Source organism: Centruroides vittatus, unplaced genomic scaffold (genome assembly GCF_030686945.1).
Source record: "Centruroides vittatus isolate TY-2023 unplaced genomic scaffold, ASM3068694v2 scaffold_2707, whole genome shotgun sequence".
Taxonomy (NCBI): domain Eukaryota; kingdom Metazoa; phylum Arthropoda; class Arachnida; order Scorpiones; family Buthidae; genus Centruroides; species Centruroides vittatus.
In genome coordinates this window covers 513,424-539,618 of record NW_027122692.1, presented here as the reverse complement: position 1 = coordinate 539,618, position 26,195 = coordinate 513,424, and the positions used below count along the sequence as shown (strand labels likewise).

General features: G+C 29.5%; 1 protein-coding gene across 1 annotated transcript; it reads left to right on the top strand.

Annotated features, from left to right (window-relative positions):
• Positions 1 to 748: 748 nt before the first annotated feature.
• On the top strand, positions 749 to 25,526 carry LOC136987771 (ADP-ribosylation factor 1). The gene is made up of 5 exons (XM_067285536.1): positions 749 to 892; positions 18,135 to 18,311; positions 19,629 to 19,739; positions 24,384 to 24,508; positions 24,600 to 25,526. The coding sequence occupies exons 2-5, from the start codon at positions 18,164 to 18,166 to the stop codon at positions 24,759 to 24,761; spliced, it is 546 nt and encodes a 181-aa protein (XP_067141637.1). The 5' UTR covers positions 749 to 892; positions 18,135 to 18,163; the 3' UTR covers positions 24,762 to 25,526.
• The last annotated feature ends 669 nt before the right edge of the window (positions 25,527 to 26,195 follow it).

Sequence of the window (26,195 nt, the reverse complement as noted above, 5' to 3'; positions counted from 1 at the left end):
CCCCGAGGGTTAAGAGAGAAAATTATTTATTACATACTCAAAAGATGGTATTTGAAACTTTAAATAAATAAGTTAAAATTTTATGAAAAATCCTTATTATATTAAAATGTCTATGGATAAAAAGACAACGCAAATTAAGTATTCTTGACAATTTTTTGTAAAATGTATGAAAAATTAAAGAGAAATAAACACGTCGCACTGTCAGCATCGCTGAAAATACAGGTATTCCCTTTCATTTTTCTCAATTTTTAAAAAAAATTAAGAAAGAAATTAAGCTCAAAACTCATTAAAAAATTGAATAAACGTTTTTTTACGCCGGAAAAATTATCAAAATTTACAAAAAAACACGGAATTTATCCGCGAAAAATGAGTAAACGTGAAAGTAAATATGTGGCGCTTGAACATCGCGGCTTTCCGCGTCCCGAATTTTTTACTGTTCCAACGTTTCCAACGCAAAACACAACAAAAATTGCGTTACCCAGGGAAAGCCCTGACGTTTGGCATTAAACATCATTTCGACGTGTCGAATTATTATAGCGTGAACTTTCGGGAATCACGTGATCGCGCACGTGGTCCAAACACACTACGAGACGTGTCTGTCGCTGTCACACTAAAAAAAAAAAAAAATAAAAAATAAAAAGGGAACAAAATCATCCGATAGCGCTAACACCACATTTTAGTATCAAAACAGAAATGACGAAAGCTTAAAGTTATAATACGAAATTCAAAATACGTAATAGTTCACGTTTGATAATAGCTGAATCACACAAGATTATCATTGTTGACGTAGTGTCACGTGCGTGGTTAAGGCTACGTGGCAACCTGGTCGTTTGGTGCAGTTCTTTTAAATCTCGTCGCCATCTTGCCAAGTCAGTCCACTTGCGAAGATACGGTGAGTTTGTTATTCTGTTCGCTTCTTTCGGCCTCCCCGAACTTATCGTTTAAAAATAGACGGGTTACGCGTTATCTATAATTAGTTTTTCTCGGTTAAACAGCGGAATTTTTGTTTGTTTTTCCTCACTCGAAGTTCGTCCCCGGTGTTTTTTTATCGCAAGTTCGTCCACCTTAACCGTCGCCATATTTGGCATTGCTTTTCAATTTCGCGATTTCTCGCCCTTTCGTCTCGTCGTTTAAGCGATTTTCGCCCGTTGTAACTACGTTAATTTAATTTCAGGTAAGATTTATTTACCGTTAACGTTCACTCGTCCGTTGCAGCGACGAGAGTTATGGCGTTGCGATTTTCACCCTTTATTCGCTCGAAATTAACTGTTTTAAGCTTCTCCTCGTCTCGTTCGTCAAATGTTATTGTTAATTTACGTAATTCCGTGTCGCTTTACGCCAAATTTTGATTGTTGTTCGGTTTACTTGATGATTGTGTCCATTTAAATGGCTCTCTGACTCCTTTATGGTTACTTTCCTCTACTTCCTTTCCAGCAATGCAGAAATAACTTCAAAAGTATGTACAAAAATGACTTGGGTTATTGGGTGAGTGTGCAGAGTTTGTTTCAAATTATATAAGAAGGTTTGTTTCTTAAAACATGCTAATTTAAGTTCTGGGTGATGTAATGTTAAGCACGAGTTGATTAGTTTTGGTCTATGTTGTGCTCTTTGTCCGGCGGGCCAACCTGAAGTCAAATGCCGTCCGTTTGTACTTCGCCGAGGGACACGTGACTTTTGAAACTGGCCCATTTGCCTGTCTAACACCCGAATACGAATGTTTTCTGTATAAAGTCCCATTGGAAGGTGTTGCATTGCTGTATCAAATCAAATCTTCCTCTTCTGTACCTAATAAAGTGAATGTGTATGTGGTGACATCACTAGATCTAGAAGTTTGCTGTTAACTCGTTCTCTTTGTATTTAGTTTCTGCTGCAATTTAGTCTAATAAACTCGTGCCGCAAAAAATTTTCCTAAAATTCGTTGCCTCGTTAGTATAGAAGTTATGCTTTAATGAAATACAATTTTTGTATTAAACGAGTGAATTTGCTTTTATAAATGTTCTAATACATTGTGGAATGCTTAGAGTATCCCATTTTGTAATTTCAAAAAATTTTGAATTTGGTGGCTAGACTTAATGCGGTCATCTAAATAGACCGAAAACATTTGTGTTTTTCGGTAAGTTGTTAGCTAGAAAAGTTTTTGTGGCGTCTACTTTGTGTTTTATCTCTGTTCTGGCTTGGACAATTAGTAGTTAATAAATTTACTAGACCAATTGTTTTCATATTAAAGAGTAATCGGATAATTAGGCGCATAATTTATTCGGTTAAAAAAACTTGCTGCTTTATTGGTGTTAACAACATGTACTGTACAATCTACTTAAAAATTTTTTCAAAGTTAAGAATTATGTTTAAGAATTAATTTGTAAAAGTTGTTCTGATTTGTTTTAATGTTAGTATTACTAAAATTTTTGTTTTACTTAATCCCCCATAAATGCACTTTTTATCAATTGACAGTGTAAAATGAGGTTTATTAGGTGCTCTTATAAATATTCCAGATGTTGAATTTTGTTAATTACTGGTTATAATACGATTGCTATCCACTTCTATACCATTTCAACTAACTCAAGCAATCTCTTGTAAATTGTTTTCAGCATTACAGCAGGAGAATAGAATTGGAAATACTAAAGAATTGGTCATCTGTTGTTGTTGACATGACCATTATTTATACAAACATTGATTTTTTTTTCTGTTTGTAACAGTTGATTTATGATCTGTGAACAATAGAAATAATCTATACTTTTACAATAGTTGTACAATAGTTTTGTTTTTGAAGGTCCATTTGTCTTTGGTAATGAAATTTGTACAACTTAATCGAGATTAAATTCCTCTCGTTACTCTACATTAAGTTGAAAGATTAAATATCAATCTTTTAATATATTAAAGGTTTTAAGTCTTCAAACAAATTGACATTCTGCTATCTAATTTTATAAAAACTTTTATATAGCTGAATAATTCATTAAATATTGAGGGAAAGGTATTTATTTATTCAATTGTTTTAAGTTTCCTGTACACTTGGATACAGATAAAAGCATATTTTTCAGATAGTAATTAACCTTTACGTGTATTCGTGTGTAATATATATTAGAAAAGAATTGTTTATCTAAATTGATCTTCCGGTTCAAAAATATTAGTTTTTTCCCCCCCCTAGTAAATACATATTTTTGGGTATGTTTGGTACCTGACAGTTTTTTAACAAGCTACTTGCAAATTATTTTCTATAGGAATGCAGTAAACAGTTGCTGTCTATAATTACTACACTTGAAATGGAGGTGCAAATTTTCTCTGAAGAAAGGTCTTCAAAAGTAATGGTTTTCCTAGAAAGTGTTCTTAAAAAGTGCATTAGAGTAAAACTATTTTATTGCACATAAAAGTATATATAAAGAACACAAAATTTGAGAAGATGGTAGAAAATTTGGATTAATCACTTGGAATATGACCCATCAGTTTCTTAGTTTACAAAAGAAAAGAATTGTACTTGTAAACAGTCATTCTGTATTCTATGGTCAGTTGTCCTGCAAGTATCAAAAAATTAAGAATTATTCATTTTTATTAATAAGATTTATAAATAGAAAAATATAAAAAGTAATTAATTTAAGTGCATAAAGAGAGAAAAGTATTTGTGCTCGGCAGTAAAAAGGGGAACTAGTACTCTTTCTGAACGATCATGAACTAATCGTCCTGTAATGCTTTGAAACAATTGTGTGCGCCAACAACAAAGGGAAGCGCATCACTTTCCCAACTTCAGTGATTATTATACATGTAATCAATGCAAAATTGAGAGAATATGCTTAAAATTATGTTGTGTTGTAATTATTGCAAAAATTTGAATTATGCATTAGGGTAAATTTTTTTTCTTAAATATTTTGACATGACATTTGTATTTACTTGCATAAACAACTCAAACATTACATTTTAAAGGAAATCAAGATCTAACGTTAAACTGTTCACAAATAACAAAGGAAGGAAATTGTATATGATAAAAATAATTCAATAATTTACTATATAATAATTTATAAATATTTCTACATGTACTAGGTGTTGCTTTTAATAAATGTAATTATATTTAGTCAATAAGTCTGATATATGTCTTAAAGGCTATAGAATTTCCAATTTTAGAAGTATAGACCAGGTCTGTAGAACTGCTGCTTAAAATAAGTTAAAAATATATGTAAATATAAAAAAAAATTATAGGCTATATTCTTTGGATTGCATCATGGCTAGAAAACATTAAATGCTGACAGATGTTTTTCATTTTGTTAGATGACACATATTCTATTACATAGTATTTTTAGTGTATAAACTAAGACTTATGATGTGAAAATATAATTTAGTGCTGATAGATGTAACTAATTTAGTTTTCCTAATAAAAACTAATAATTTATGAAAGATTTAAATGATTTTATATTGCAATAAAACTAAATCGTCGGAAATGTGAAAACAGGCTTTGACAGGCTCGCGTTTCCAAAATTAAGACGAAATTTTAGCTTTGGTTTGACATTAGATTTACTTTCAAATAATTTAAATTCATTGTAATATTTATTTTTGATGAAATGTGTAATGAATATACACACTTAAAACTAAACAGTTGTTTTTAAAAATGTGTTTTGATAAAATGAAATTTCAAACTGTACTGGTGCCAAGATTTGTGGCTTTTTGGGATTATAGTTGCAGGTGTTTTTATTAAAATGTTAATTCAGGTTTTTAAGTTTCATTTATCGTAAGATAGAAGTACTTTTAAAACATTCAGCAGCACATTAATTTTTTTTTAACATTAATAAAGTGAAAGTTTTTAAAGTTTTTTACCTTTGTCGTAATTTGTCATTTAATCACGTAATATGCATCATTAGTATTATCTTAGAATTCTTGAATATTTCATGATTCTGCACATAAATTGATTTTTAAAATTACAAAAACATATTTAAATTAAAGTGTTTAGAGAATACTGCTTTAGTAGGTCACAACCACAAATTAGATATGGATGTATATTCACTGCATTTTAGTGATTCTTTGGTGGAATTTTTGACTGGCATTACATAGCATAAGCTTTGTGAATTTCCTGATTAAATCTTTGGGCATATTTTTAAAACATGTATATCCAGCAGTTTTTCAGGGTCGGCATTTATTACATTAATTCGTGGTTACAGATATGTGGGTAAAAATTGAAAAATACTTTCCAAACTGTCATTTATTGACTATATTTATGGGTTACAAATAGAATATTTGAAGTAATTACTGTTTTTGTGGTTAATTCAATTTATCTTCCTTTTTTCATTATTACATTGTCATTTGTCTGCTTCAGTGCCATTGTATCAATAGAATAAAGATCTAGACCAGGGGTGGGCAAGCAAGAGTTCAGTGGGAGCCGAAATGTAGGTTTTGCAAAATGCACGGGAGCCGCAATTCTGTACTGTCGTGGCAGATAGTATGGTAAGACGTGCGATTTTATTATATACAGTAGAGAATCGTTAATCGGAATCAATTGGGAACTGGGGTTGTTCAGATTAGTGATTTGTTTCGATTACCGATTATGTACGAAAAAATACATTAACCTGTCCGATGTTCAAATTTTTCTCCGTTGCGTGTCGCTTCGTGTTGAATTTTCGTCGATTTTAAGCCTAACGAAAATTTTTATAATAATAATCGAGGCTATCGTATCGTTAAAAATTATTTCTTCATTTTGTACAAACAAAATAAATATATTGAAGAATATAAAAACATGAAAATTATACTTTAGAAGTAAATTTAGTATCAAAAACGTTCGATTCAGCACGGCACAGTCCGACTGAAAATCGTTCAGATTACCGGCGATTCCGATTACCGGGGTTCCGATTAACGACTCTCTACTGTAATATAAATATAATATAAAACAAATATTGAATTTTTTTAATAAACATATTTTCACAAAATTATAAGAATAAAATCGTAAAAATAATAAAAAACAGAAATTAACACTTTCAGCAAGAGAGAGCAGACATGGGCAAAAAGAGCCGCATTTGCCCATGTCTGCTCTAGACTATCTTCAGGGGGCGTATTCTGGTCCCGTCTCTGGTCTCTCACCTCTCACAAGCCGGTTGCTGATTGGCTAATCATTTGGATTAGCCAATCAGCTTGTGAGAGGTGAGAGACCAGAGACTGTGACCAGAATATGGCCCCTGGTTAGGAAAACTGAAACTCATCATCTCTAACCACCAATCAGTTTTTTGAATTGCTTTCAGTTGATAAGCTCTTGACTTATGAACTGAATTTTAACTTTCTCATGTTCAGTATTTGACTATTCATAATTTTATTTCAAAAAAATGCTTTTGTAAACCTTTGAATAAAAAGTTCTGTCCAACTCCAGATAATTTGAATAAGTAAAATTGTTAGGCTAATGTAGTTTAGTGTCAAGGAGTTTAACTAACCATGTAGTACTTCAACATATTTTCCATGCTTTACAACCTAGGGTTTATTTTTAAGAGCCTTAATTCAAATAAACCTGGAGAATAAGTGCTTAATCAAGGAAATACAGTGTATATAAAATAAGAAATTTCCCAATTTTTAAACTGGAAGCATATTCTTAGTCTTTATGACAGGTCAGTTTGATCTTAAGTTTTGAAGTTCTTTTAACTAGAGGTTGATTATTCTCATACTGTTTTTGTTTCCTAGTTTTAAATATATATCAGTTATATTTTGATATAACAATGATTTGATGAGACAGTTCATAAACTTGTTTTGTAATAATTTATCTAAAATAATATAATTTTCACATTAAACTTTGAGAATTTTATCTGCACAAATGAAAGTTCGGTATTTAAGATGTAACTAATAAATTTCATTATTTTTTCTAGTATCCTAATGATTTGTAATAACTTGTTTGTTTTTTTTATGATACTTATATTGCAGATGTAATTGAATCTGTTAATGACAAGCGTCGTCTTTATTGCAATAATAAAACCATTGTTTTTTAATAATTAACATATTCCAATTAATGAATGTATGTTTACATATATACAATACTGGTGCAATATGGAAATTTTATAAATATGCATGCACATTATAATAAATGCTTCAATTGTTAATTTTAGAATATTACTCCATTACTTACTATATTTAATTTTGATTTTGTTTATATTCATTTTGATTTCACTATTTTCATTTTCTTTGGAGGTTTGTAACTTTGTGGAAATTTGTTACTAAAAATGAATTAAGTTGATGAATGCTGTAATGAATAAATGCAACAAATGCAACCTAAGAATAGCAGAAATATTGGAAATATTTAAATCTACATTACCAGCACATTGCATTAACAGCAGAGACAGTGAATCACTATTTGATAACCTGCTTAGAAACAAAGGGTGGCAAAAATCATAACCGTACGAAACATGACGTCATCACAGCACTTCAAATGATTTTGTTTTTGCTGTTATTATTAATTGTACATTTTTAAAGCATAATATTTATAAATTTATATTTTATTTTATTTGTAACTTATTACATTTTCTTCAAGAAATAAATGGGGGTTATTATCATTCCAAAATAACATATAAATGTAAAATTGTTCTAAAATTTACGGAATTTTAAATGTTCCAAACTGAATCTCGTTTCAAAAAACTTGGAAGAGGGGTTTATTAATAAGTCAAAAACTGAGTAGGGTAATTTGCTGGAAAAGTACATTGATTACACACACAAAATATCTGTCTGTTCCAGCTTATGCCAGTATCAATTGACTTACTGTAGTAAATATTTCTGACTTTAGATTGAATTTATTCTAAATGTCAAAAAATCAACATTAGCTTAAATTTTGAAGCTTTCAAATAACTTCTATACTTACTTGAAAATATAATTGCCTCTTGAAATATGGCTTTAAATTTTATTAGATTGCTTTACTAAGAATTATTTTCATTGTTTGAGAGAAATGTTTATCTTTTGCAAATATTTTCGTAAACTATGATGGAACGGATTATATAAGGATATTAAAATTTGTTGAGGATCAAAAGAAAAGTGACTACAACAAATACAATATGTAGTCTGTTGTCTGAAAATTAATTGAGCCGTTCACGGGTGAAATTGATTAACCCATTTGTAAACCCTTAGTATAATTAATATTTTTACGTTTTTGCATAACTAATTTTATATTGTTACATTAAATCTATGCCTTTATAGAATGTATTTTTGTATACTGTTATATTATGTTTATTTAAATTTAAAGTTTAAAAGGAATTTTAAAAAAAATTATATTATCAATTTTCATACTTTTTGTTTTGTGGAGTCAATTGATTTTCAAGTGAGTGGCTCAATTATCCAAAAACCAGTTAACCAGAATAGACTTCATAATTTCTAGAATGAAGACACCCTGAAATTCTTAACAATTGTTGTTGTTATTCTTTAGTCCTACTATTGAGTGCTTGTTAATTTTATGGTTATGCATTTTATTTTGAATTCAGTTTCTTTGGTATCTATATATATATATATATATAACCCATTGAACGCATGTCCGTCCATCGTCCGTCCATGTAACGTGCCAAAAATGGGCACTAGAGGCACCCCTATTGTGTCATATTTCAAACATTTAAATTAACAATATAAATTATTATTCATTTGGCCAATAACAATATAAATCATTCAGTATATTTGTAATAGGAATTTATTATTGTCACGGAATGCCTGTAATGCACACTAGAGGGTGAATAACAAAAAAACAGACATTTTTGAAATAGTTTTGAAAATTATGTAGTGGACTCCTGGAAGGTAATACACTCAAACCTGTTTTTGTGCGGTCTTTTTTTGTGTGATTTTTTTTTTTATACGTGTAATGTGTTTTGTGCAATTATTTTTGTGCAGTATATTAATTTGATTGAAATTCATATACCGCACACAAAAAATCGCACAAAAGAAATCGCACAAATAAAAAATCACACAAAAATAGACTGAACAAAAACAGGTTTGAGTGTATTTTAATAATAGAAACCTTTCGTGACACCACCGAAGAAATCCGCCACTGGGGAGGAATGTAACACTGCCGCTGCTGCTGCTAGACAGAGGGAGAGACGTGTGCAGGAAAGATTACAGAGGATAACAGAATCAAGACGTGAAAGCTTGCAGAATGAAACTAATGAGCTGATATCTGCAAGGTTGCACAGGGAGGCTAGGAATTTGTAATGCTGCTAGAATGCCCACTAGGGTAGATGTACCAGTTCTGGCCAGAAAACAAATTTAACTTAAAAATATAATAAAAATAAAAACACATTCAAATCTGTCCAATGAAACAAACTTTTTTATTGTTAACTGTGTGAACAGTTAACAATAAAAGTTTGTTTCATTTGTGATTATATTTTTAAGTTAAATTTGTTTTCTGGCCAGAACTGGTACTACATTGGCCAAAACTGGTACATCTACCCTAGGGGGTGTCCCGGGCTACTAGTGTTGTATATTACAGTGAAAGGCTTGTTAGAAATAAAAATTAGATTTTATTAAGAATCATTATGCATTAAATTTTTATGCCTTAGCCTTTTTCTGTTATTTTACTAAAATTAATATTTTTGCTTTATTTAAGGTGTCTTTATTTTCTTTATACAAAGTGTGAGCATACCATCCCAATTATTTTAGTTAATTGATACTCTGCTGTTATTTAATGTACAGTCGAGATCATTTCAAAGTTCTCATAGCCTATTTTTGAACTTTTGCGTTTATCATCTTATCAATATATAAAAATTGAATTAACCTTAATTTTACTTTTTAGACTTAATTTTTTTTATTAAATCCAACAAAAACTTTTGAAAATATTATGTATGTTTTACAAATTATAAATTTGTGTTATGGCAAAACCATTTCAAAGTTGACACAAAATAAAAAATTGAAAAAATCAAATCGGAACTTTGTCGGACCACCTTTGGCCTGAATTACACGAATTCGTCAACTTTGACAAATTAATTAACAGTATGCAATGATCTTCTGACCAAACCTTAGACAATTCTTTTTTGTACAATGATAAAGATTTTCTATGGATAAGAGGAATACAGCAGTCTAATTCATCCCACAGATGTTCTTTTAAATTTAAGTCTGGTGAATGTGGTGGCCATTGAAGACTTTTGACATCATTTTCATTGAAATATTTTCTGAGAAGCAATGCTGTATGTTTGAGATTATTGTCTTGTTGAAAGACATTCATTTTCAGTCCCTGTTTTCCTTGCTGATTCCATTAAATTGTCTTAAAGTATCCGTTTGTAATCTGCTTTCATGCAATCATGAAATTGAACAATATTGCCCATTCCAAACTCTGAAAAGCATCCCCCAAACTATTATGTAAGATGAGTATTTTATTGTTCCCATAGTTTTATTATTCTCAAATGCTTGATTTTTATTCCTCCAAACAAATTTTTGTCATTTTAGTATCCTGTAACTTATTTTGACTCATCACTCCAAATAACACACTTCCAAAACTGTAGGGGCATCTACAAATTTTTTGGCAAAAGTTAGTCTTTTCTTCTGATTCAGTGCTGAAATCATTGGTTTTCTACAAGATTAGAGAGAAGATTAACAAGCCACTCCTCTGTTGAAGAGTGGTTTGTTAATCTTCTCTTAATAGTTGAAACACTTCAAGAGTAAGTTTTTATTTGTTCAGCTGTTATAAGAGTTTTTGGTGGTTTCACAGTAAATCATTGCATTTTCTCTTGATGTGGCATTAGGGCGGTATCCTCGTGGTAAATTTCTCACTCTATTGTTATTTAAATATTTGACCATTTTTTTTCTGACGCCTCTTGATATTTGATGCCTTTTTGCAATAATAGCAAGAGAATCATCGTTTTTACACTTGTGTGCAATCTGCACTTCTTCCAGATTCAATTCTCTCTTCTTTGGCATACTTTCTTATTGATACTAAACCATTTAATTGACAATTGTGGAATTAAATTTTGTGTTATACTCAATTTGAAATTAATTCCTTACTGTACTTACAATGTTTTCTTTGTTGTCAACTTTCGATTGATATAACAATACTTGTCGTTCTTCGATTGTTTATTAGTGAAACAAACTAATCAGTTATCTATTATTTTATGCAAATTAGCAAGGCTGTTGCAATATGTAAAGTAGTTAACAGACCAAAAATGCATTTTTTTTCCTTAAAATGTTAAAAAAAAAAATTTTTTTTCAGTTAACTTTGAAATGATCTTGACTGTATATAGTCACTAACTAACAAGTGTGTAGTTTTTGAACTGTTATGTTTTTGTAAAAATATGCAAGCATTGGTGCATTCATCAACTAATAATTTCTAAATTGTGGCAGGAAACCAAGTGTTGTGACTAAGCAGTTATCAAAATTTAATCTGTTTCCATGAGAATTATCAGTTAAAGTTTAGGTAATAATATTGATATATATACATATATAACAATACAGTTGTAAAGTTTTCATTTACTTAAGATTTTATGCATGTACTAATCAAACATGATGTGGTAAAGAGAAATACATGCATTTTTTTAATCAATGCTAATGCTACTTCTAAAAGTGAGTGAGTGGTCTTGTTACACTTAAAATGTTTTATAAAAATCATATGATAAAATTCAAATAATTGAATTGGAAGGATGGAATTTTAATTCTTGAAAGAATGCTACACCTTAGCCCTTATCCAACTAAAATTTTATTATTGTGTGTTAAGTTTACTGCGTTCATGAAAAATAATTTCCAAATTTTGAAAGGTCAAATTTTTAAGTGTGAAATAATTGATAAATAGTTTATGAAATCATTTCTATTTCCTGAATTCTGAATATATACTGGGGCTGATGAGTCTGTAGAAAGCAAATTTGTTGCCAGAGAAGTTAATTGGTAAAAATGGACTAATTCAGATTCCTGTTTTTATTACATATTTTATATCAAGCTCCTAATGGAGTATCAACCTCCTATCTTAAATTATAGGAGCCTCCTATAATGCAAGATCTTACTTTGATTTCTCTCCTTCATGATCTTTACATATCACTAATTACTATTGTAAGTTAATCAAACTAGATCACTCCAATCTTTTTACTAAAATAATGAAAACTTTTACAAAAAGGCATTAAATACAAAGTTTCTTCATTATTTTAATTACTATTGTTTCTTTTTAGAAATCTGTATTTGAATACATTGTTAGCTAACTTAATTTTTGTGAAGACTAGTGTGAAATACTGTTTTTAGATGATTCAGACTAAATCTTACAAGGGGAGGGCACAACCTGGGAAATTCACTTTGGGATGAGACTTGGTATATAGGTAGTAATCCTTTAGTATGTTCAATCCTCAAAACAAAGTGCAATGGCCAGCCAATTTTAAGAAAAAGGCCTTTAAAAATTTGAGCTCAGCTCATGTACTAATAAGTTTAGCTAGGTCAGCAGCTGCTGAGCAGCTCAGTCGACATTGTTCTTGGCTACCACCAAGTCGTTCAGAGTTCAAATCTGTCTCAATTAGTATTTTTTCTTTATAAAAATTTAAAATAAACATTTTTTTAAATGAAATTATTTATTATAATAAAATTTTAATATTTATATATTCAAAATATTTAACACACATTACATGTCATTTTAATTACAATAATACAAAATAATTAATAATAATAGTTATAAATAATTAGTTATGGAACAACAGTTTTCATTTATTCTATTGTATCAAATTTTTCGAAGGTTACTACTATTATTAATTCTCACCACTTAAAAATAAAAAGTATAACATGTCTTTTATATTCATTGGTTACTTCCATTTTAATAAAAATAAACAACTAAAATGTTCCCAATTCCAACTGTATTATATAAATGAGATCCAATTTAACACTTCAGTGTAAAAAAGTATCACATTAGACTGACATTTTCAACAGCAAAACAAGATTTTTCTGGGTCATAAAAATGTGCATGGACTTATGGACTGACCTGATATTTGGAGACAACGTGCCAGTTTACTTTTGGATTTGGAAGAGATCATAGTGTTCCGTGATATATCACACCATAATACAAATAGTTTCAATATTTTACAGTAAAATGTCTGTGAATGAAGATACTATCAGTTTACCAACAGTTGTTGATGATTATTAATATACCTTTTAATTATAATAATACAAAATAATTAATATGACATGTAATATGTGTTAAACATTTTTTTAAATGAAATTATTTATTATTATAAAATTTTAATATTTATATATATTCAAAATACTTATTTTAAAAAATTTTTAGAAAGAAAAAATACTAATCGAGACAGAGATTTGAACCATGAACGACTTGGTGGTAGCCAAGAACGATGTCGACTGAGCTGCTCAGCAGCTGCTGACCTAGCGAAACTTATTAGTACATAAGCTGAGCTTGAATTTTTAAAGGCCTTTTTCTTAAAATTGGCTGGCCATCGCACTTTCTTGCTTTGAGGATTGAACATCCTAAAGGAGTACTACCTATATACAAAATCTCATCCCGAAGTGAATTTCCCAGGTCCTGCCCTCCCCTTGTTAGTACTTTTAAATACTTTTGACACAATGTTGTCCTGTTACAATTATAGTAATGTGGTGTTGATGATAGCAGTGATAAGAAAACTAAAAAGAAAAAATACATTTGCATTCTGTACGAATGCCTGATTCATTTGAAAAATGCTTAAAGCAGCTTGATGATTCACTTGGTACTGATAAAATGCCATTCTGGGTTAAAATAAAATTAAGTATATTCTAAATTGTTTAGAGGAAGAAATCAGAGGTGACTTTCTAAAATTCTAAGTCACCAACTCTAATACATATAGTCTTAGTGCTACATTAGCAAAAATAGGAGACATTTACAGCCAATATTCACAACCAAGAATCTAGAGTTAATCAATTATCATTCACTTTAGTTTTAGTGCATGAATGCTTATTGCCTGTCTTCTAGCTCTATCCTTATTGTGAATATGTCACACGATCATTTTTTTTAAAATGTAGATTGCCACTCCAGGGGCACTTGTTTTTCACTCCCATTTCAACTGGTATAGACTTTTAATTGTAATTGTAGCAAATGTAGTTTATCTGGTTCTATCTGTGTAGTATTAATTAGTTGGAAGTGTATTTAAGAATTATCAGTCCTTTTTGAGTAAGCTCAGTGTTAAACATTGCTCATACATTGCTCATTGAGTAAGCTCAGGGTTAAACACTGAGCTTACTCAGAGGACTGATAACTGATTCTCAGACTAAGTGAAGTTATATAGTTGAATGCAGACACGAGAGAATAAACTGTTTCTGGTAAATTTTTTCTTTTGTGTGATCTTTTTATATAAATATGAAGTTTTTGAATGTGTTTTTGTGTATTTCTTTCAATCCAAGAACTTTAATGGTCAACTGTCTTACAAGGAATTTTTGATTACTTTTTTGTTTTTGCTGTTAGCTTGCTTGTAAGGCAAGTGATTGATTGGAGGCTATTCTATTATTGAGACATAATTTTTTTACAGCAACAAATTAGTAGTGAAACTAGTCTGAATTTCCCAACACAAGAAGAAATTGGACGTTGTCACTAAAATTTTGATTTTTGATAGTTAAAACTTTGTTCAGCTTATGTTAAAATTATCTACATACATGAGAAGCCTTATGTAATTGGGATAATTCCAAGCTAAAATTAACTATAAATGAAAATAGTAAAACTAAATAACAGGAGACAAAATGATTAGTTTTTTGTAATGTAGAAGACTGGAAATGATGACACACTATTTTCATCAATGAATAGGAAAGTGAGGATATGACAGACATCTTCCATCAGCCTAACTATAGTTCAAGGTCACAAGGTCATACTTATATTGTTGGAATGTACTGAGATGAATATTTTTAGATACAAAACCAAACCAAATTTAACTATTGGACTTATGAAGGAAAATTTTTGCTTTTTAAGTTTAATTTTTCTTTCTATATCTAAAACTTCTCTGCTCATATTTCCTCCCCACACAGTGGTAACTGGTATTGTTTTCTGTAATCTAATCATTCATACATTAGGTAAAACATTTCTAATATATTTAAGATTAGATAAAGTATGACAGATTACATAAAACAACATAGATCGTTGTTGAAGAAAGAAGACTATATAAGTGGACAATCTTCAGTATATAAAACTTAGAAGAAAATTATCTAAAGGATTATGGAAATGTTTTTAAATTTCTTTCTTTGAAGATTTAATATCAAAATTTAATAGTTGACTCAATATATTGATGAAATTTCTTTGGATATAAAGTGATTTAATCTTTTACTTTAGTAAAAGTTTTGAGAATGTAAACAATATCTTTTTATAATTAGTTAAATTAACATTATCTGATGTTTTCAAAACATTAAATCCATTTGAAACTATTACAGAAATTCCTATGAAATTCATAGGAATTTCTGTAATAGTTCTGTAATTCAATATTTGTTTGAAAAACAATTCTAAATAGTTCCACCGTCAGGGTGGGAAAAAAATTAGGTTACAGAGCAGTATGTAGGAAGGCAACTTAAGATAATGCAAAGTGATTAAGGTGAAATTATTCTCGTGGAAATAAACCTGCTTTTGGAATAATTTATACCAGGTTGGCAAAATTAAGCTATTAGCTTAACTGGTTAATACTAATTATTTTTACATTGGCTGTAAGAGTCTAGATAATTGTCTTAACTTGACCATCTGGATGCACTGGTAATAAGACTAGACTTTGTTCGATTCACTGACATCTTCTGTTTGGCTAGTAGAAAGATTCTTATCGAATATTAATGAAAATTAAAGGAGTGTTTTTGAGCAATTACAAAATGAAAGTACGGATCTCCATTTTAAATTAATATTTGCCATTTATTAAGCTTTGAATTATTGATAGATTATCAAATTATTTTGTGGCCTGAAGAGTTAACGTCATCTTTTACTATTTTGTAAGGCTAGAAACTTTGTAATCTAGTTTTTCAATCACTAATTTTTTGGAACATTTAATTATCACTAGATCAGATTTGATAGCAATTGCTACATTTCTGTTTAGAGATACTTTCTTGATAACACTTCTTTTTTTTTACTAGACATGACTACACCCCTTTGAATAAATTCTACAATGTTACTTTTTGTTACTTTAGTTTGCTCTTTGATAGTACTAATTTCACTAATCAAAGTATGTTTAAGGATATCTTCCTAGATATAGGAAACTTGGTGTGAAGAGAAAAGGAAGTGTATTTAAAAATGTGAACATAGGAAAAAATTTAAAATTATGGGCACATTTCATGAAATTATTAATATTAATACAACCAAAATTATTTGGTCTTTAAATGCTCAATGTTTACACTATTTTGTGTGCGCGCACTAAAAAATGCATTGGCTGTATAGGACTCGATAGTGGCCAACTTAAATGCAAATTAAAATACTAACACGAATAGTAAAATTATAAGATTGTTTTTTGACTCCATGCTGCGGGTATCGAGGATCTTATAATTTCTATCATGGGTTCGGTCAAACTTGTGTGTGTTGACAGTTAAAAATGGGGCTTGGCGTATTGGTATACCACCCTCAAATACCTGCCCAAATTAGATCTTGGATTTCTGAGTGGCAGCTGTTAACCACTTCCACCATTAGACTAAATGTATTATATAATACTGAATACAATGTTATATAATAAAATTTATATTAAAAATTTTCCAAATTAAAACATTAAAGGAATTAGAGGACATATCACTTATTTGTTTATTTTCTTCCAGTTACTTTGTAATGTGTAATAACAATACAGAATTATTCTTGAATTTGCTACTTTTTTGTGGCTACCAAGTCAAATCTCTAATTATTGTGTAATTGACTGTTTGGAAGTTTGTCATTAAAGTAAGAATTTCTCGTCTAGGAATTTTGTTTTTTTTAGTTATCTTGCTATTCACAGATATTTAAGAACTTAACATTGCTTAGTTTATTTTTAATGCTAATATTATCATCATTTAACGTCTTAATAGCATTATTAACTAATGAAATATAACTTCTCTAAAATAGAAACAAAATTAGGGTGACTGATGACTTTTCTGGAGACTTCATTTGTTAACAGAACTGTAAATAACCATAAATTCCAGCATAAACACTTTATTAATAACTAATATTTAACCATATTCAAAAAACTTTATCAGGTTACATTACTTTGAATACTCGCAGGACATCTGAGAGTTGTGGGTCTCTTGATATTCAAAATTGACTGACTAGTTTATTTAATTCAAAATTTAAGATATTCTAAATAACCTTGTCTTTGTCATTTATAATCTTTAATTCAATGTACAACATTATAGAATTTCCAACAGCTTATAATTGTTTTGTGCTAACTTTCCATTTGACCACTCTATTTTTTCTGAGAGTGGTCGTGAACGAGAGGTTTTACCATATAAATTTATTGAAATATTGTTGCTGATTTGCCTGACCATTTCATTAACTGCTATTAGGGGTCTAGATTCCAATTTAATTTGGATCCTTGCTTCCTCATCATATAGATAGGTGCTGTTTTCCAGTCTTGTCTGATGCAAAATGGTGTCAACCTGCATAATCTCATTTTTAATGGATGTAGTTGAGATCAGCCACATGGCCTTTAATAATCTGATACCTATTCAGTAACATATGGTATTCTGACACAAATTTAACAATAGTTTAGACTTGTGTATAATTTAGTAAAATGTTTTCAAAATTTTATGTTGAAAGTTTTGTCCGCTCTCGTATACACTCGTTGAACCTTTATCCTCAAAGTTTTGTGTTCTATTTGATTAACATTGTTTCAATTCTGTACTTTAAAAGTTTGTATGGAGGTATTTTTTCAATCAGATTTTGTTTTGATCCTTAAGATAAACCAGCTGCGTACTGCATCATACGGCCGCATTATTTAAGTTGTCATCATTGTAATTTTTTCTTCTTTGGCATTTTAGTTCCATTAATTGGAGTTTTTGTTAAAATTGTGTGGGTGATAGTAATCAAATGAAAACTGCCTTTTGAAGAAAATCTGTAGAGTAATATCTTATTTTTCAGCCACAATAAACATTGGCTGCCTTGGAAATTGGAAATTTGCTTATTATGATTATAGTAATTTGTGTAATCTACTTTTGACAATTGAATGATGAAATAAACATGACATGCTTGTTGTTTTAAGCAAATTAATCTTTTATTTGTGATATATTTCGTTTAAAAAATGTGATTTTTAGAATTTCAGCTACTAACTAAAACTTAAATGTTTTAGGTTAACCGTTAAATTGTGCTTGTTCAACAATGGGAAACATATTTGCAAATCTCTTCAAAGGGTTGTTTGGTAAAAAGGAAATGAGAATCCTTATGGTTGGATTAGATGCGGCCGGAAAAACCACTATTTTGTATAAATTGAAATTAGGAGAGATTGTCACAACTATCCCCACTATTGGTAAGTACAAAATTTTTTTTCAATTCTGAATAGAATATCTAACTTGTTTTGGTTTTTTGCTTAATTTGCATGGTAAATTATCATATCCTATATTAATTTACCAATTTACCAATAAACCAAATTGGAATATGCCATTTTGAGATGTAATTTTCACATGCATATAAATAGCATGCACACATTCATTCCCAATTTAAACTTTATTAATTTTTCAATGTAAAAATACAGTAAAGTATTCTCCATGTTGGAAAAACTGTGTTTAAAAATTTTCATGAAGCTAGCTTGTAATAAAACTGTAAAGGCAACACTGAACAGTCTGTCTGCACGAGGAAGATATCTGATGTGTCTATTGTGTGATTTAATACTGTAAATGTTAGTGTTAAAAACTTACCAAAACAATTTTGTAATATAAGATATACATATGATATAAATTCTGTTCTGTTCAGATAACAAATTTTGACACATTCAGTTTTTATTATGTAACAAATTCAAATTTCAGAATTATAAAGACATAAAAGCAATATATTCTAATAATGTAGTGTGAATACCCTTGGGTTAGATTCACAAATGTGCCATAAGATATAATTTCTGGTAACTAAAAGATATTTCTTATTCACAAAATACATTGTGTTTACAACAAAATAGAAGAAATTGATAATGAGTATCTTGTCGCAAGTGACTGTCCGATTTAATATGGTCAACCAGAAAGTGTTTCTTAGTGATTGAACCTTTAGAATCATTCATTTGAAATGTCTGAGAAAAAAAGGGAATTATGTTTATAATTAAAATGCTTTATAGATAGTGTAATGAGAAGAAAAGTAATAAGAAAGTAAACTGTTACTAAATGTAAAAGAGAACTCTAAATGATTAGATGTGCAATGAAAACTTGAGTTTACAAATAGCAGATTTAGTAGGATTAAATTATATTATTGAAAAGGTGAATATCTTATTTGAGGAATGATTGTAGAAAAGCCATTACGCATTGAAGTTATTTAAAGACAGCTTATGTGAATTTGAACATTAACAAATATGGATACAGTGCTTTTACAACTTTAGTTTGTATTTTTCCACCTTCAAGCATTAAAATTTATTTAATCTAAAGTTTTACTTAGTTAAAGGATATGGATATGAAATTGGTTGAAATTTTTCTACTTAAATATCCAAGCAATCATTTAATTTTAAATGTAACTAATTATGATCTGAATACTTTCAAATTTTTATTAAAGTTATATTTAATCTAAACTTGACACTTATTTTTAACTTTATTTTAATTTTCTGACAAATGTAAAACCATATTGAGAAATATTTTTTAATTTTCAGGATTCAATGTTGAAACCGTGGAATATAAAAACATCAGCTTCACAGTTTGGGATGTTGGAGGTCAAGATAAAATCAGGCCACTCTGGCGTCATTATTTCCAGAATACTCAAGGTAATTTAATTTTTATAAAATTAAAAACCCTACTTATTAACTTGAGACAGTCCATCTTTATATTTGAACTAAGTCTAGCATTAAAATAGAAACATTCTAATATACTGTCCTATATTTTAATAAGAGTTTCATTTCTATTTTAAATATTGTTTTATTAGAAATTAAGTTTTTTTCCCCCCTGAAAAGCTGCTGAATTTTAAAATTTTAATGAAATAGTTTTTATTTGTGTTTAGGAAAAACTAAATTTAATTTATTTCAATGCTTTTTGATATATACCATCCACCTTTTTGATATTTTTAAATTCCTATAATTGTACTTAAATATTTTTTAAACTTCCTTGATTTGTTTCTAATTAAACTGAAGATAATGTAAATGTAAAAGCACTTTGATAAATTGTATTTAGTTTCATTATAGTATATATATTCATAAATGAATGCCTTTTGTCTTAGATATTTTGTTCAAACACAACTTATTTGTTTGCAAGGTTTTAATTGTTGAATAAACATAGGTTAGTATATAAGTTTGTTGTTGGGTTTGGTTTTTTTGTTTTATTAAACTTCAAACTAAAATTTTTGAAACTGACTTTAATTTTGCTTATTACTCTTGATGCATTACAGCAGTGAATTATTTAACATTTTGACAAGAATATAAGATTTTTTTTAACAGTTGCAGTCAAATGTATATAAAAATGATTTAACTGCTTAGAGTTCAGTCTTTTAATATTTTAAATAATAGTTATATATAGGGGGTTAACACACACTGAAACTTTCATAAAACTAATTTATTAAGTGTTTTTGAAGTTGACTATTCACAAAAAATAAAATATTTTTTGAGTCTATCTTTAAATCCTTTAATCCAACCACAGAAGTAACAGCTATAATGGTTTTGAAGAATAAACTTCTTAAACAAAGGTAAAAATAGGTAAAAATTCAGTTAAAAACAATCCCTTGTCACCCTTTTTATTACAGGATCTGACACCTTTACATTAAAACCACAAAGAATTCTTTTCACCATACTATTCTTATCCAATTTATAACTGCTTCTAGTCTTCTAGTGGTAGGTACGAGTCATCCACTTTATTTGCATATGGTTACAATTCTTACGAGACTAGTATGGTGAAAAGAATTCTTTGTGGTTTTAATGTAAAGGTGTCGGATCCTCTAATAAAAGGGTGACAGGATTGTTTCTAACTTTGTGAACTTTTACCTATTTTTACCTTTGTTTAAGAAGTTTATTCTTCAAAACCATTATAGCTGTTACTTCTGTGGTTGGATTAAAGGATTTAAAAATAAAATATTTTTGAGTCTATTTTTTGTGAATAGTCTAAACTTAGGATATTTTCTTCGTACATTTGGAGTCAACATAAGAATTGTATTAAATATTCATGACTATTTTGACACATCTAAAATGCATTTTGGCTTAAAATACCATGTTACAGCCCTCACCAGTTAGGAACTAATGGTCAGTTATACATATTGTAAGACTTAAATGATACATGTTAATTGTATTATAACATTAAAATACCATAAATAAATAGCTAGCAGTTGACAGTTGCAGTAAAATACACTAAAATATCGTTTTGCATTAGTTATCTCAATTTTGACAAAGCAGGGGATTAGAAGCTTAATTAATGTTTTAAAAGACATTTTAAAGAGTTTTATTCCAGAAGGTTCTAAATTTATTTAATATTTTCTTTAGTATTTACTTAAATTATAATTATAACTTAGATAAGAGATGGTGCCTAACATCTACCTCTAGTAACAAATTACTTTATATCAATCATTTAATTAGCCAATTTGTAACCCGATTTTTTTTTTAAGGCGATCGTTGGTATTTCATTAATATTGTAATATATTAATGTTAATTTTTTTTCATGCTCATTTTAGAATTTGACAGTGTCAGAATTAAAGAATACTGAATAAAATGTTTCATATAATTTTATACTTTAAGTAATTCACTAAAATAAGTTGGTATGACATTGTTATTCAGAAAGCATATCTGAGAGTTGTAGTAAGTTTCACTATAGTGATACAATTCTTAACTAAAATACCCAAAATCTCTTACATTAAATTCCATACAGTACTGATTAACTTTGGTTTGAGTCTCACATTCTATCAAAATTAGTAAGATGATGGGTTTTTCAAAGCTCTAGGAGAAAAGATACATATAAACTGAAAAAAATGCCCAAAATTCCAGTTAAAGAATTTGTAGATCAATTCTTGTTGCTTGAACCATAAAAATTACTAAAATAACTTCAATTATCCTGAGAAATTTTGTTACTTTGGGTAATATACCCTACTATCAATTCAATTGTTAAATACTTAACAGAAAACTTTAATTCAAGAACAAAAATTTTACTTATGTAAGGAAATGTTTTCTATCTTGAATAGCTACAGCTCTACTTGGAACAAGTTCACTGTTTTTTCAGATTGGAACAGTTCTGACTTTTAGTTGTTATTCTGAGTAATGAAAATAAATTGTGACTAGGGTGTTTTTGGTTCTGGATATTTGAATCTCTCCACTTTTTTACACACACTATACCCTCTAAAGCTGAGTTAATCTATTTTAACATCAGCAAATAGAAATTGATTTGTTGAAGCATTATTAGTAAATATGTAAGGAAACAAAAATATAATTAGTAAAGATAATATAAAGCTAGCAAGTTTAGCCTAAATACAGATAACTTAGTTTTATTGTCATGTCTAAAATGCTGTTTAAATAACAGAAGTTTTGAATTGATTTCATACCTTGCAATGCAGACAGTTTTATAATAATTGGACTGTTTTCAAGAATTGCATTGCAATTCACAAAATTGTTAAATTATTTTTTACAAATCTGGCAACACTTTGCAAAGTGAGTGTGCGTGTTATGTTTACTTTGCTCTTCTAAATCTTTATAAAGTAAAATATTCAAAAAAATCAGATTAGAACTTTGAAAAGTCCAAGGAAGTCTGTTGTAAACCCAACAGGCCAGATGGCTGAGGTTGTCTGGGACAAGCAAGTTTCTGGGAATTTTTTGTGGGTAATTTTTCCAAGACAGGCTGGCTCCTGTCCATCATAACCCAGCTGCTCTGTTGTGAGCCTAGATGAACCCATGATAAAGTATGGGGGAAAAAGCATTTTAATTCAACAGGATAGAGTAAAATAAACAACTAAAACCTTTAAGTGAAATAGTGAACTTTCTAAATTAATTTATTTTTGATATCTTGAGCACAAAAACCACTAATATATGAAAGAAACATTTGAAATATTGCAAAAGGTATTGTTTCAAACAACATTAGAGATGCATTCAAACCTGATATGAATTTTAATTGATTTGTATGAAATCTTGATATATAAAATATCTCAGACAAAAAATATTTTGACTTTAAAATACATATATATTTTTTTTGTTTGAACATATTGATGTCAAAGGTAAATAAATGGGAACTGATTTATATAGTACTTTATTGTAGACTCAAATATAGACTCAACTGAATTGTTGAGTCCCAGAATAGTTTCCACAAACCCTAATTGTGATAGATTACTTTCACATTAGGTCATTTACCATTAGTTTAATGAATTTTCGTCTGAACAGTATATATTTCTCTATTGGTTTTTTCAATTGTTTTGGTGATGACTAATCCAATACAACTGGCTAAGGAAAGAACACACTGTTGAGGGAAAGGAATAAATTTCAGTTGTTTGGTTAACAATTGTTGCAATTCCTTTTTATACCAAATTATTTTAAACATTAATTTTTATAGATTTAAAATTCTGATGTCATCACAATGTGTTTTTTTTATTATTAAGAGTTTAAATGTGAACCAATTCTTTTTGAAAGTGATTTTTGTGATGCATGTGTAATTTTTGATGTTTTACTGGAACCGTGTGGATGGGTTACAGCAGTGGTCTCAAACTCAAATGCAGCAAAAGGCTAGTCAAATAGATGTGCATCACGCACAGGCCATATTCAATATTATTTAGTAGACCAAAAGATTCAAAAATGCTCAAATAAAAACCCTTTTGTTGCTCTGTTTACAACTTAGGCCTGTATGAAAATTCAAATACTTAGACATTTGAATTTTTTTGTTTTAATCTCCATAAGATGTTAGAATATTGATTTTAAGAAATCAAGACTGCCAGATAGGAAGCCTTAATGGCTGGCTTCCTGGCTTCCATTCTGGCTTGCAGGCTGCCAGTTTGCGATCTCTGGGTTACAGGAACTTGAAGGCATTAGGAATGAAAACAAACACCAAAAAGAGTAAGGAATACTTCTGTTTAATGTTGTGTGCAAATAATGAATTATTGTTCATATGTTTTGTTAGTTAAACCTTAAAGATTTGATATGGCTTAATACTTTTATTGTGATAGTTTGAGATAAATTTAGAAAGCAAAGTGTATTTGAATGGCAACATTTGAAATTTGGTCAAAATTCTATAACTCATTTGATTTAAATCATTTTAATGTGCTTGCTTTAAATGTTTTTTTCATAGTAAGAATGTCACAAATTTTGATTATTTTACTTTAAGAATTAATCTCTTCACTATGTAAAGTAATGACCGTTTTTTTTTCTGCCGATTCTTCATTAATATCCTGTATTTGTAATTGTCTTGTTACAAAATGTGTAAATTTTAAAATTGCACATCTTAATTTTTCTCTCTAGGTCTTATTTTTGTCGTCGACAGTAACGACAGGGAACGTATAGGAGAAGCCCGAGAAGAATTGATGAGAATGCTTGCTGAAGACGAACTAAGGGATGCGGTCCTTCTTATTTTTGCTAACAAACAGGTAACTTAATTTTTAATCTGTAAGGATGATTGTAATTTTCTAAATTCACAGATAAAAACATGCATATTTATGAAACTTTAAATTTTTTTAGGACTTGCCAAATGCAATGAATGCAGCCGAAATCACAGACAAGCTAGGCCTTCATTCCCTCCGCAACCGTAACTGGTACATTCAGGCTACATGTGCAACTAGTGGTGACGGTCTTTACGAAGGTCTAGATTGGTTGTCCAACCAATTGAAAAATCAGAAATAAATATTAAACGTAAATGGGGGCCAATAGTTAATGATGTATCAGCCTTTGTGGACTTTGGCCAAGAGTCAGTTGCCACCTCCTCCCGACGAACATTTACACTATCAATCAGTAGATTTTTTTTTCCGTTTAATTTCCAAAGATCAAATTTTTTTATAATTAAGAAATGTATATTAATCTGTCCTAGATAAAAATCGTAGTTCGTCTTTTCGTCTCCTTTGCCGTAAGTCGGAATTCCGAGACGACCAACGAGATTTTTAATTTATCGTTGCGCACGGTTCGTCCGACGGACGACTTAGGGCAAAGGCGCGAGTGCATGTAATGTACGCACGTTTTTGGAATTTTCCTCTAGGAAAGATGTACATCATTTTTCGTTTCTTGTCATATATTCGGAGGAGGAATATTTTCCGGCGATGCAACCCGTTGTACATAATGGCAATGTGAATCGCATCTCTTCATGTTAAGGGCCCAAAGTCAATGAATGTTCATTTCCTTTTTTTTTATGTTGGTAATTTCATTTAAATTTTTCATCTCTGAGTTAGTGTTGTATGAAAGATATTAACAGTGGACAAAGAAAAAAATGTGCAGATGTCGTGAGCTTTGAGTGATGGCCATTAATAAACAAAATAAAAGTGAGCTGGCACTCATTATTTTGAATGTGGTTATTGGTAGTTTTCAAATCTCAAATGATCCGTTCTTTGTAATTTACATCAAATAATATCACATTTTACTTTTATTTCTAGGAAAAAATAAATGTGTTATACTGTAGTTTGCTGTGTTTTCTTTTGAAAGACTATCACCAAATTTAATAAAAATTACCACAAAATGATTCACTCGTATGCCAGTGATTTAAAATTAATGTACTGCACGGCAATCGGGGTTAAACCCCTCTATAATTGAGTTGGGGTCTCTCTCGTATCGTTTGTGCCGATTGATTATCTCGATCAAACCAGTGTGAGTATAGATTGTTGCCCCCTGCATTGAGTAATCAAATGTGGAATTCAGGTATTTTAAAACAATATCTAGGTGCACTCTTGCTTACATTTACTCAATTTTCATTGCCTTGCAATATTCTTAACCTTTTTGGAGGAGTCTCTCGCTAGTTTCTTCTCTAAAGAAATGTTTTAAGTATACTCAAAGGTATAGGAAAATCATTTTTGGGCAATTTTTGGTTTGTTACAATGTCTAATTCTTAATACTCTTGTATCTGTTAACTCTAACAAACCAAAAAAACTTAGTTTGATTACCACACTCCAGAGTTAACTTGGGTTTGGAATGAGTCAAAAGTTCCGGAGTATTGACAATATAGTTTAAAACTGCCATTCTAAAAATGATTGTGCTCTAAAATCTAAAGTAAAGAACCCCTGTAAGGATTTTCAAACAACACACAGACCCACAGTAAGGATCTTAATCCTTATTATGAGAATCAGTCCTGGG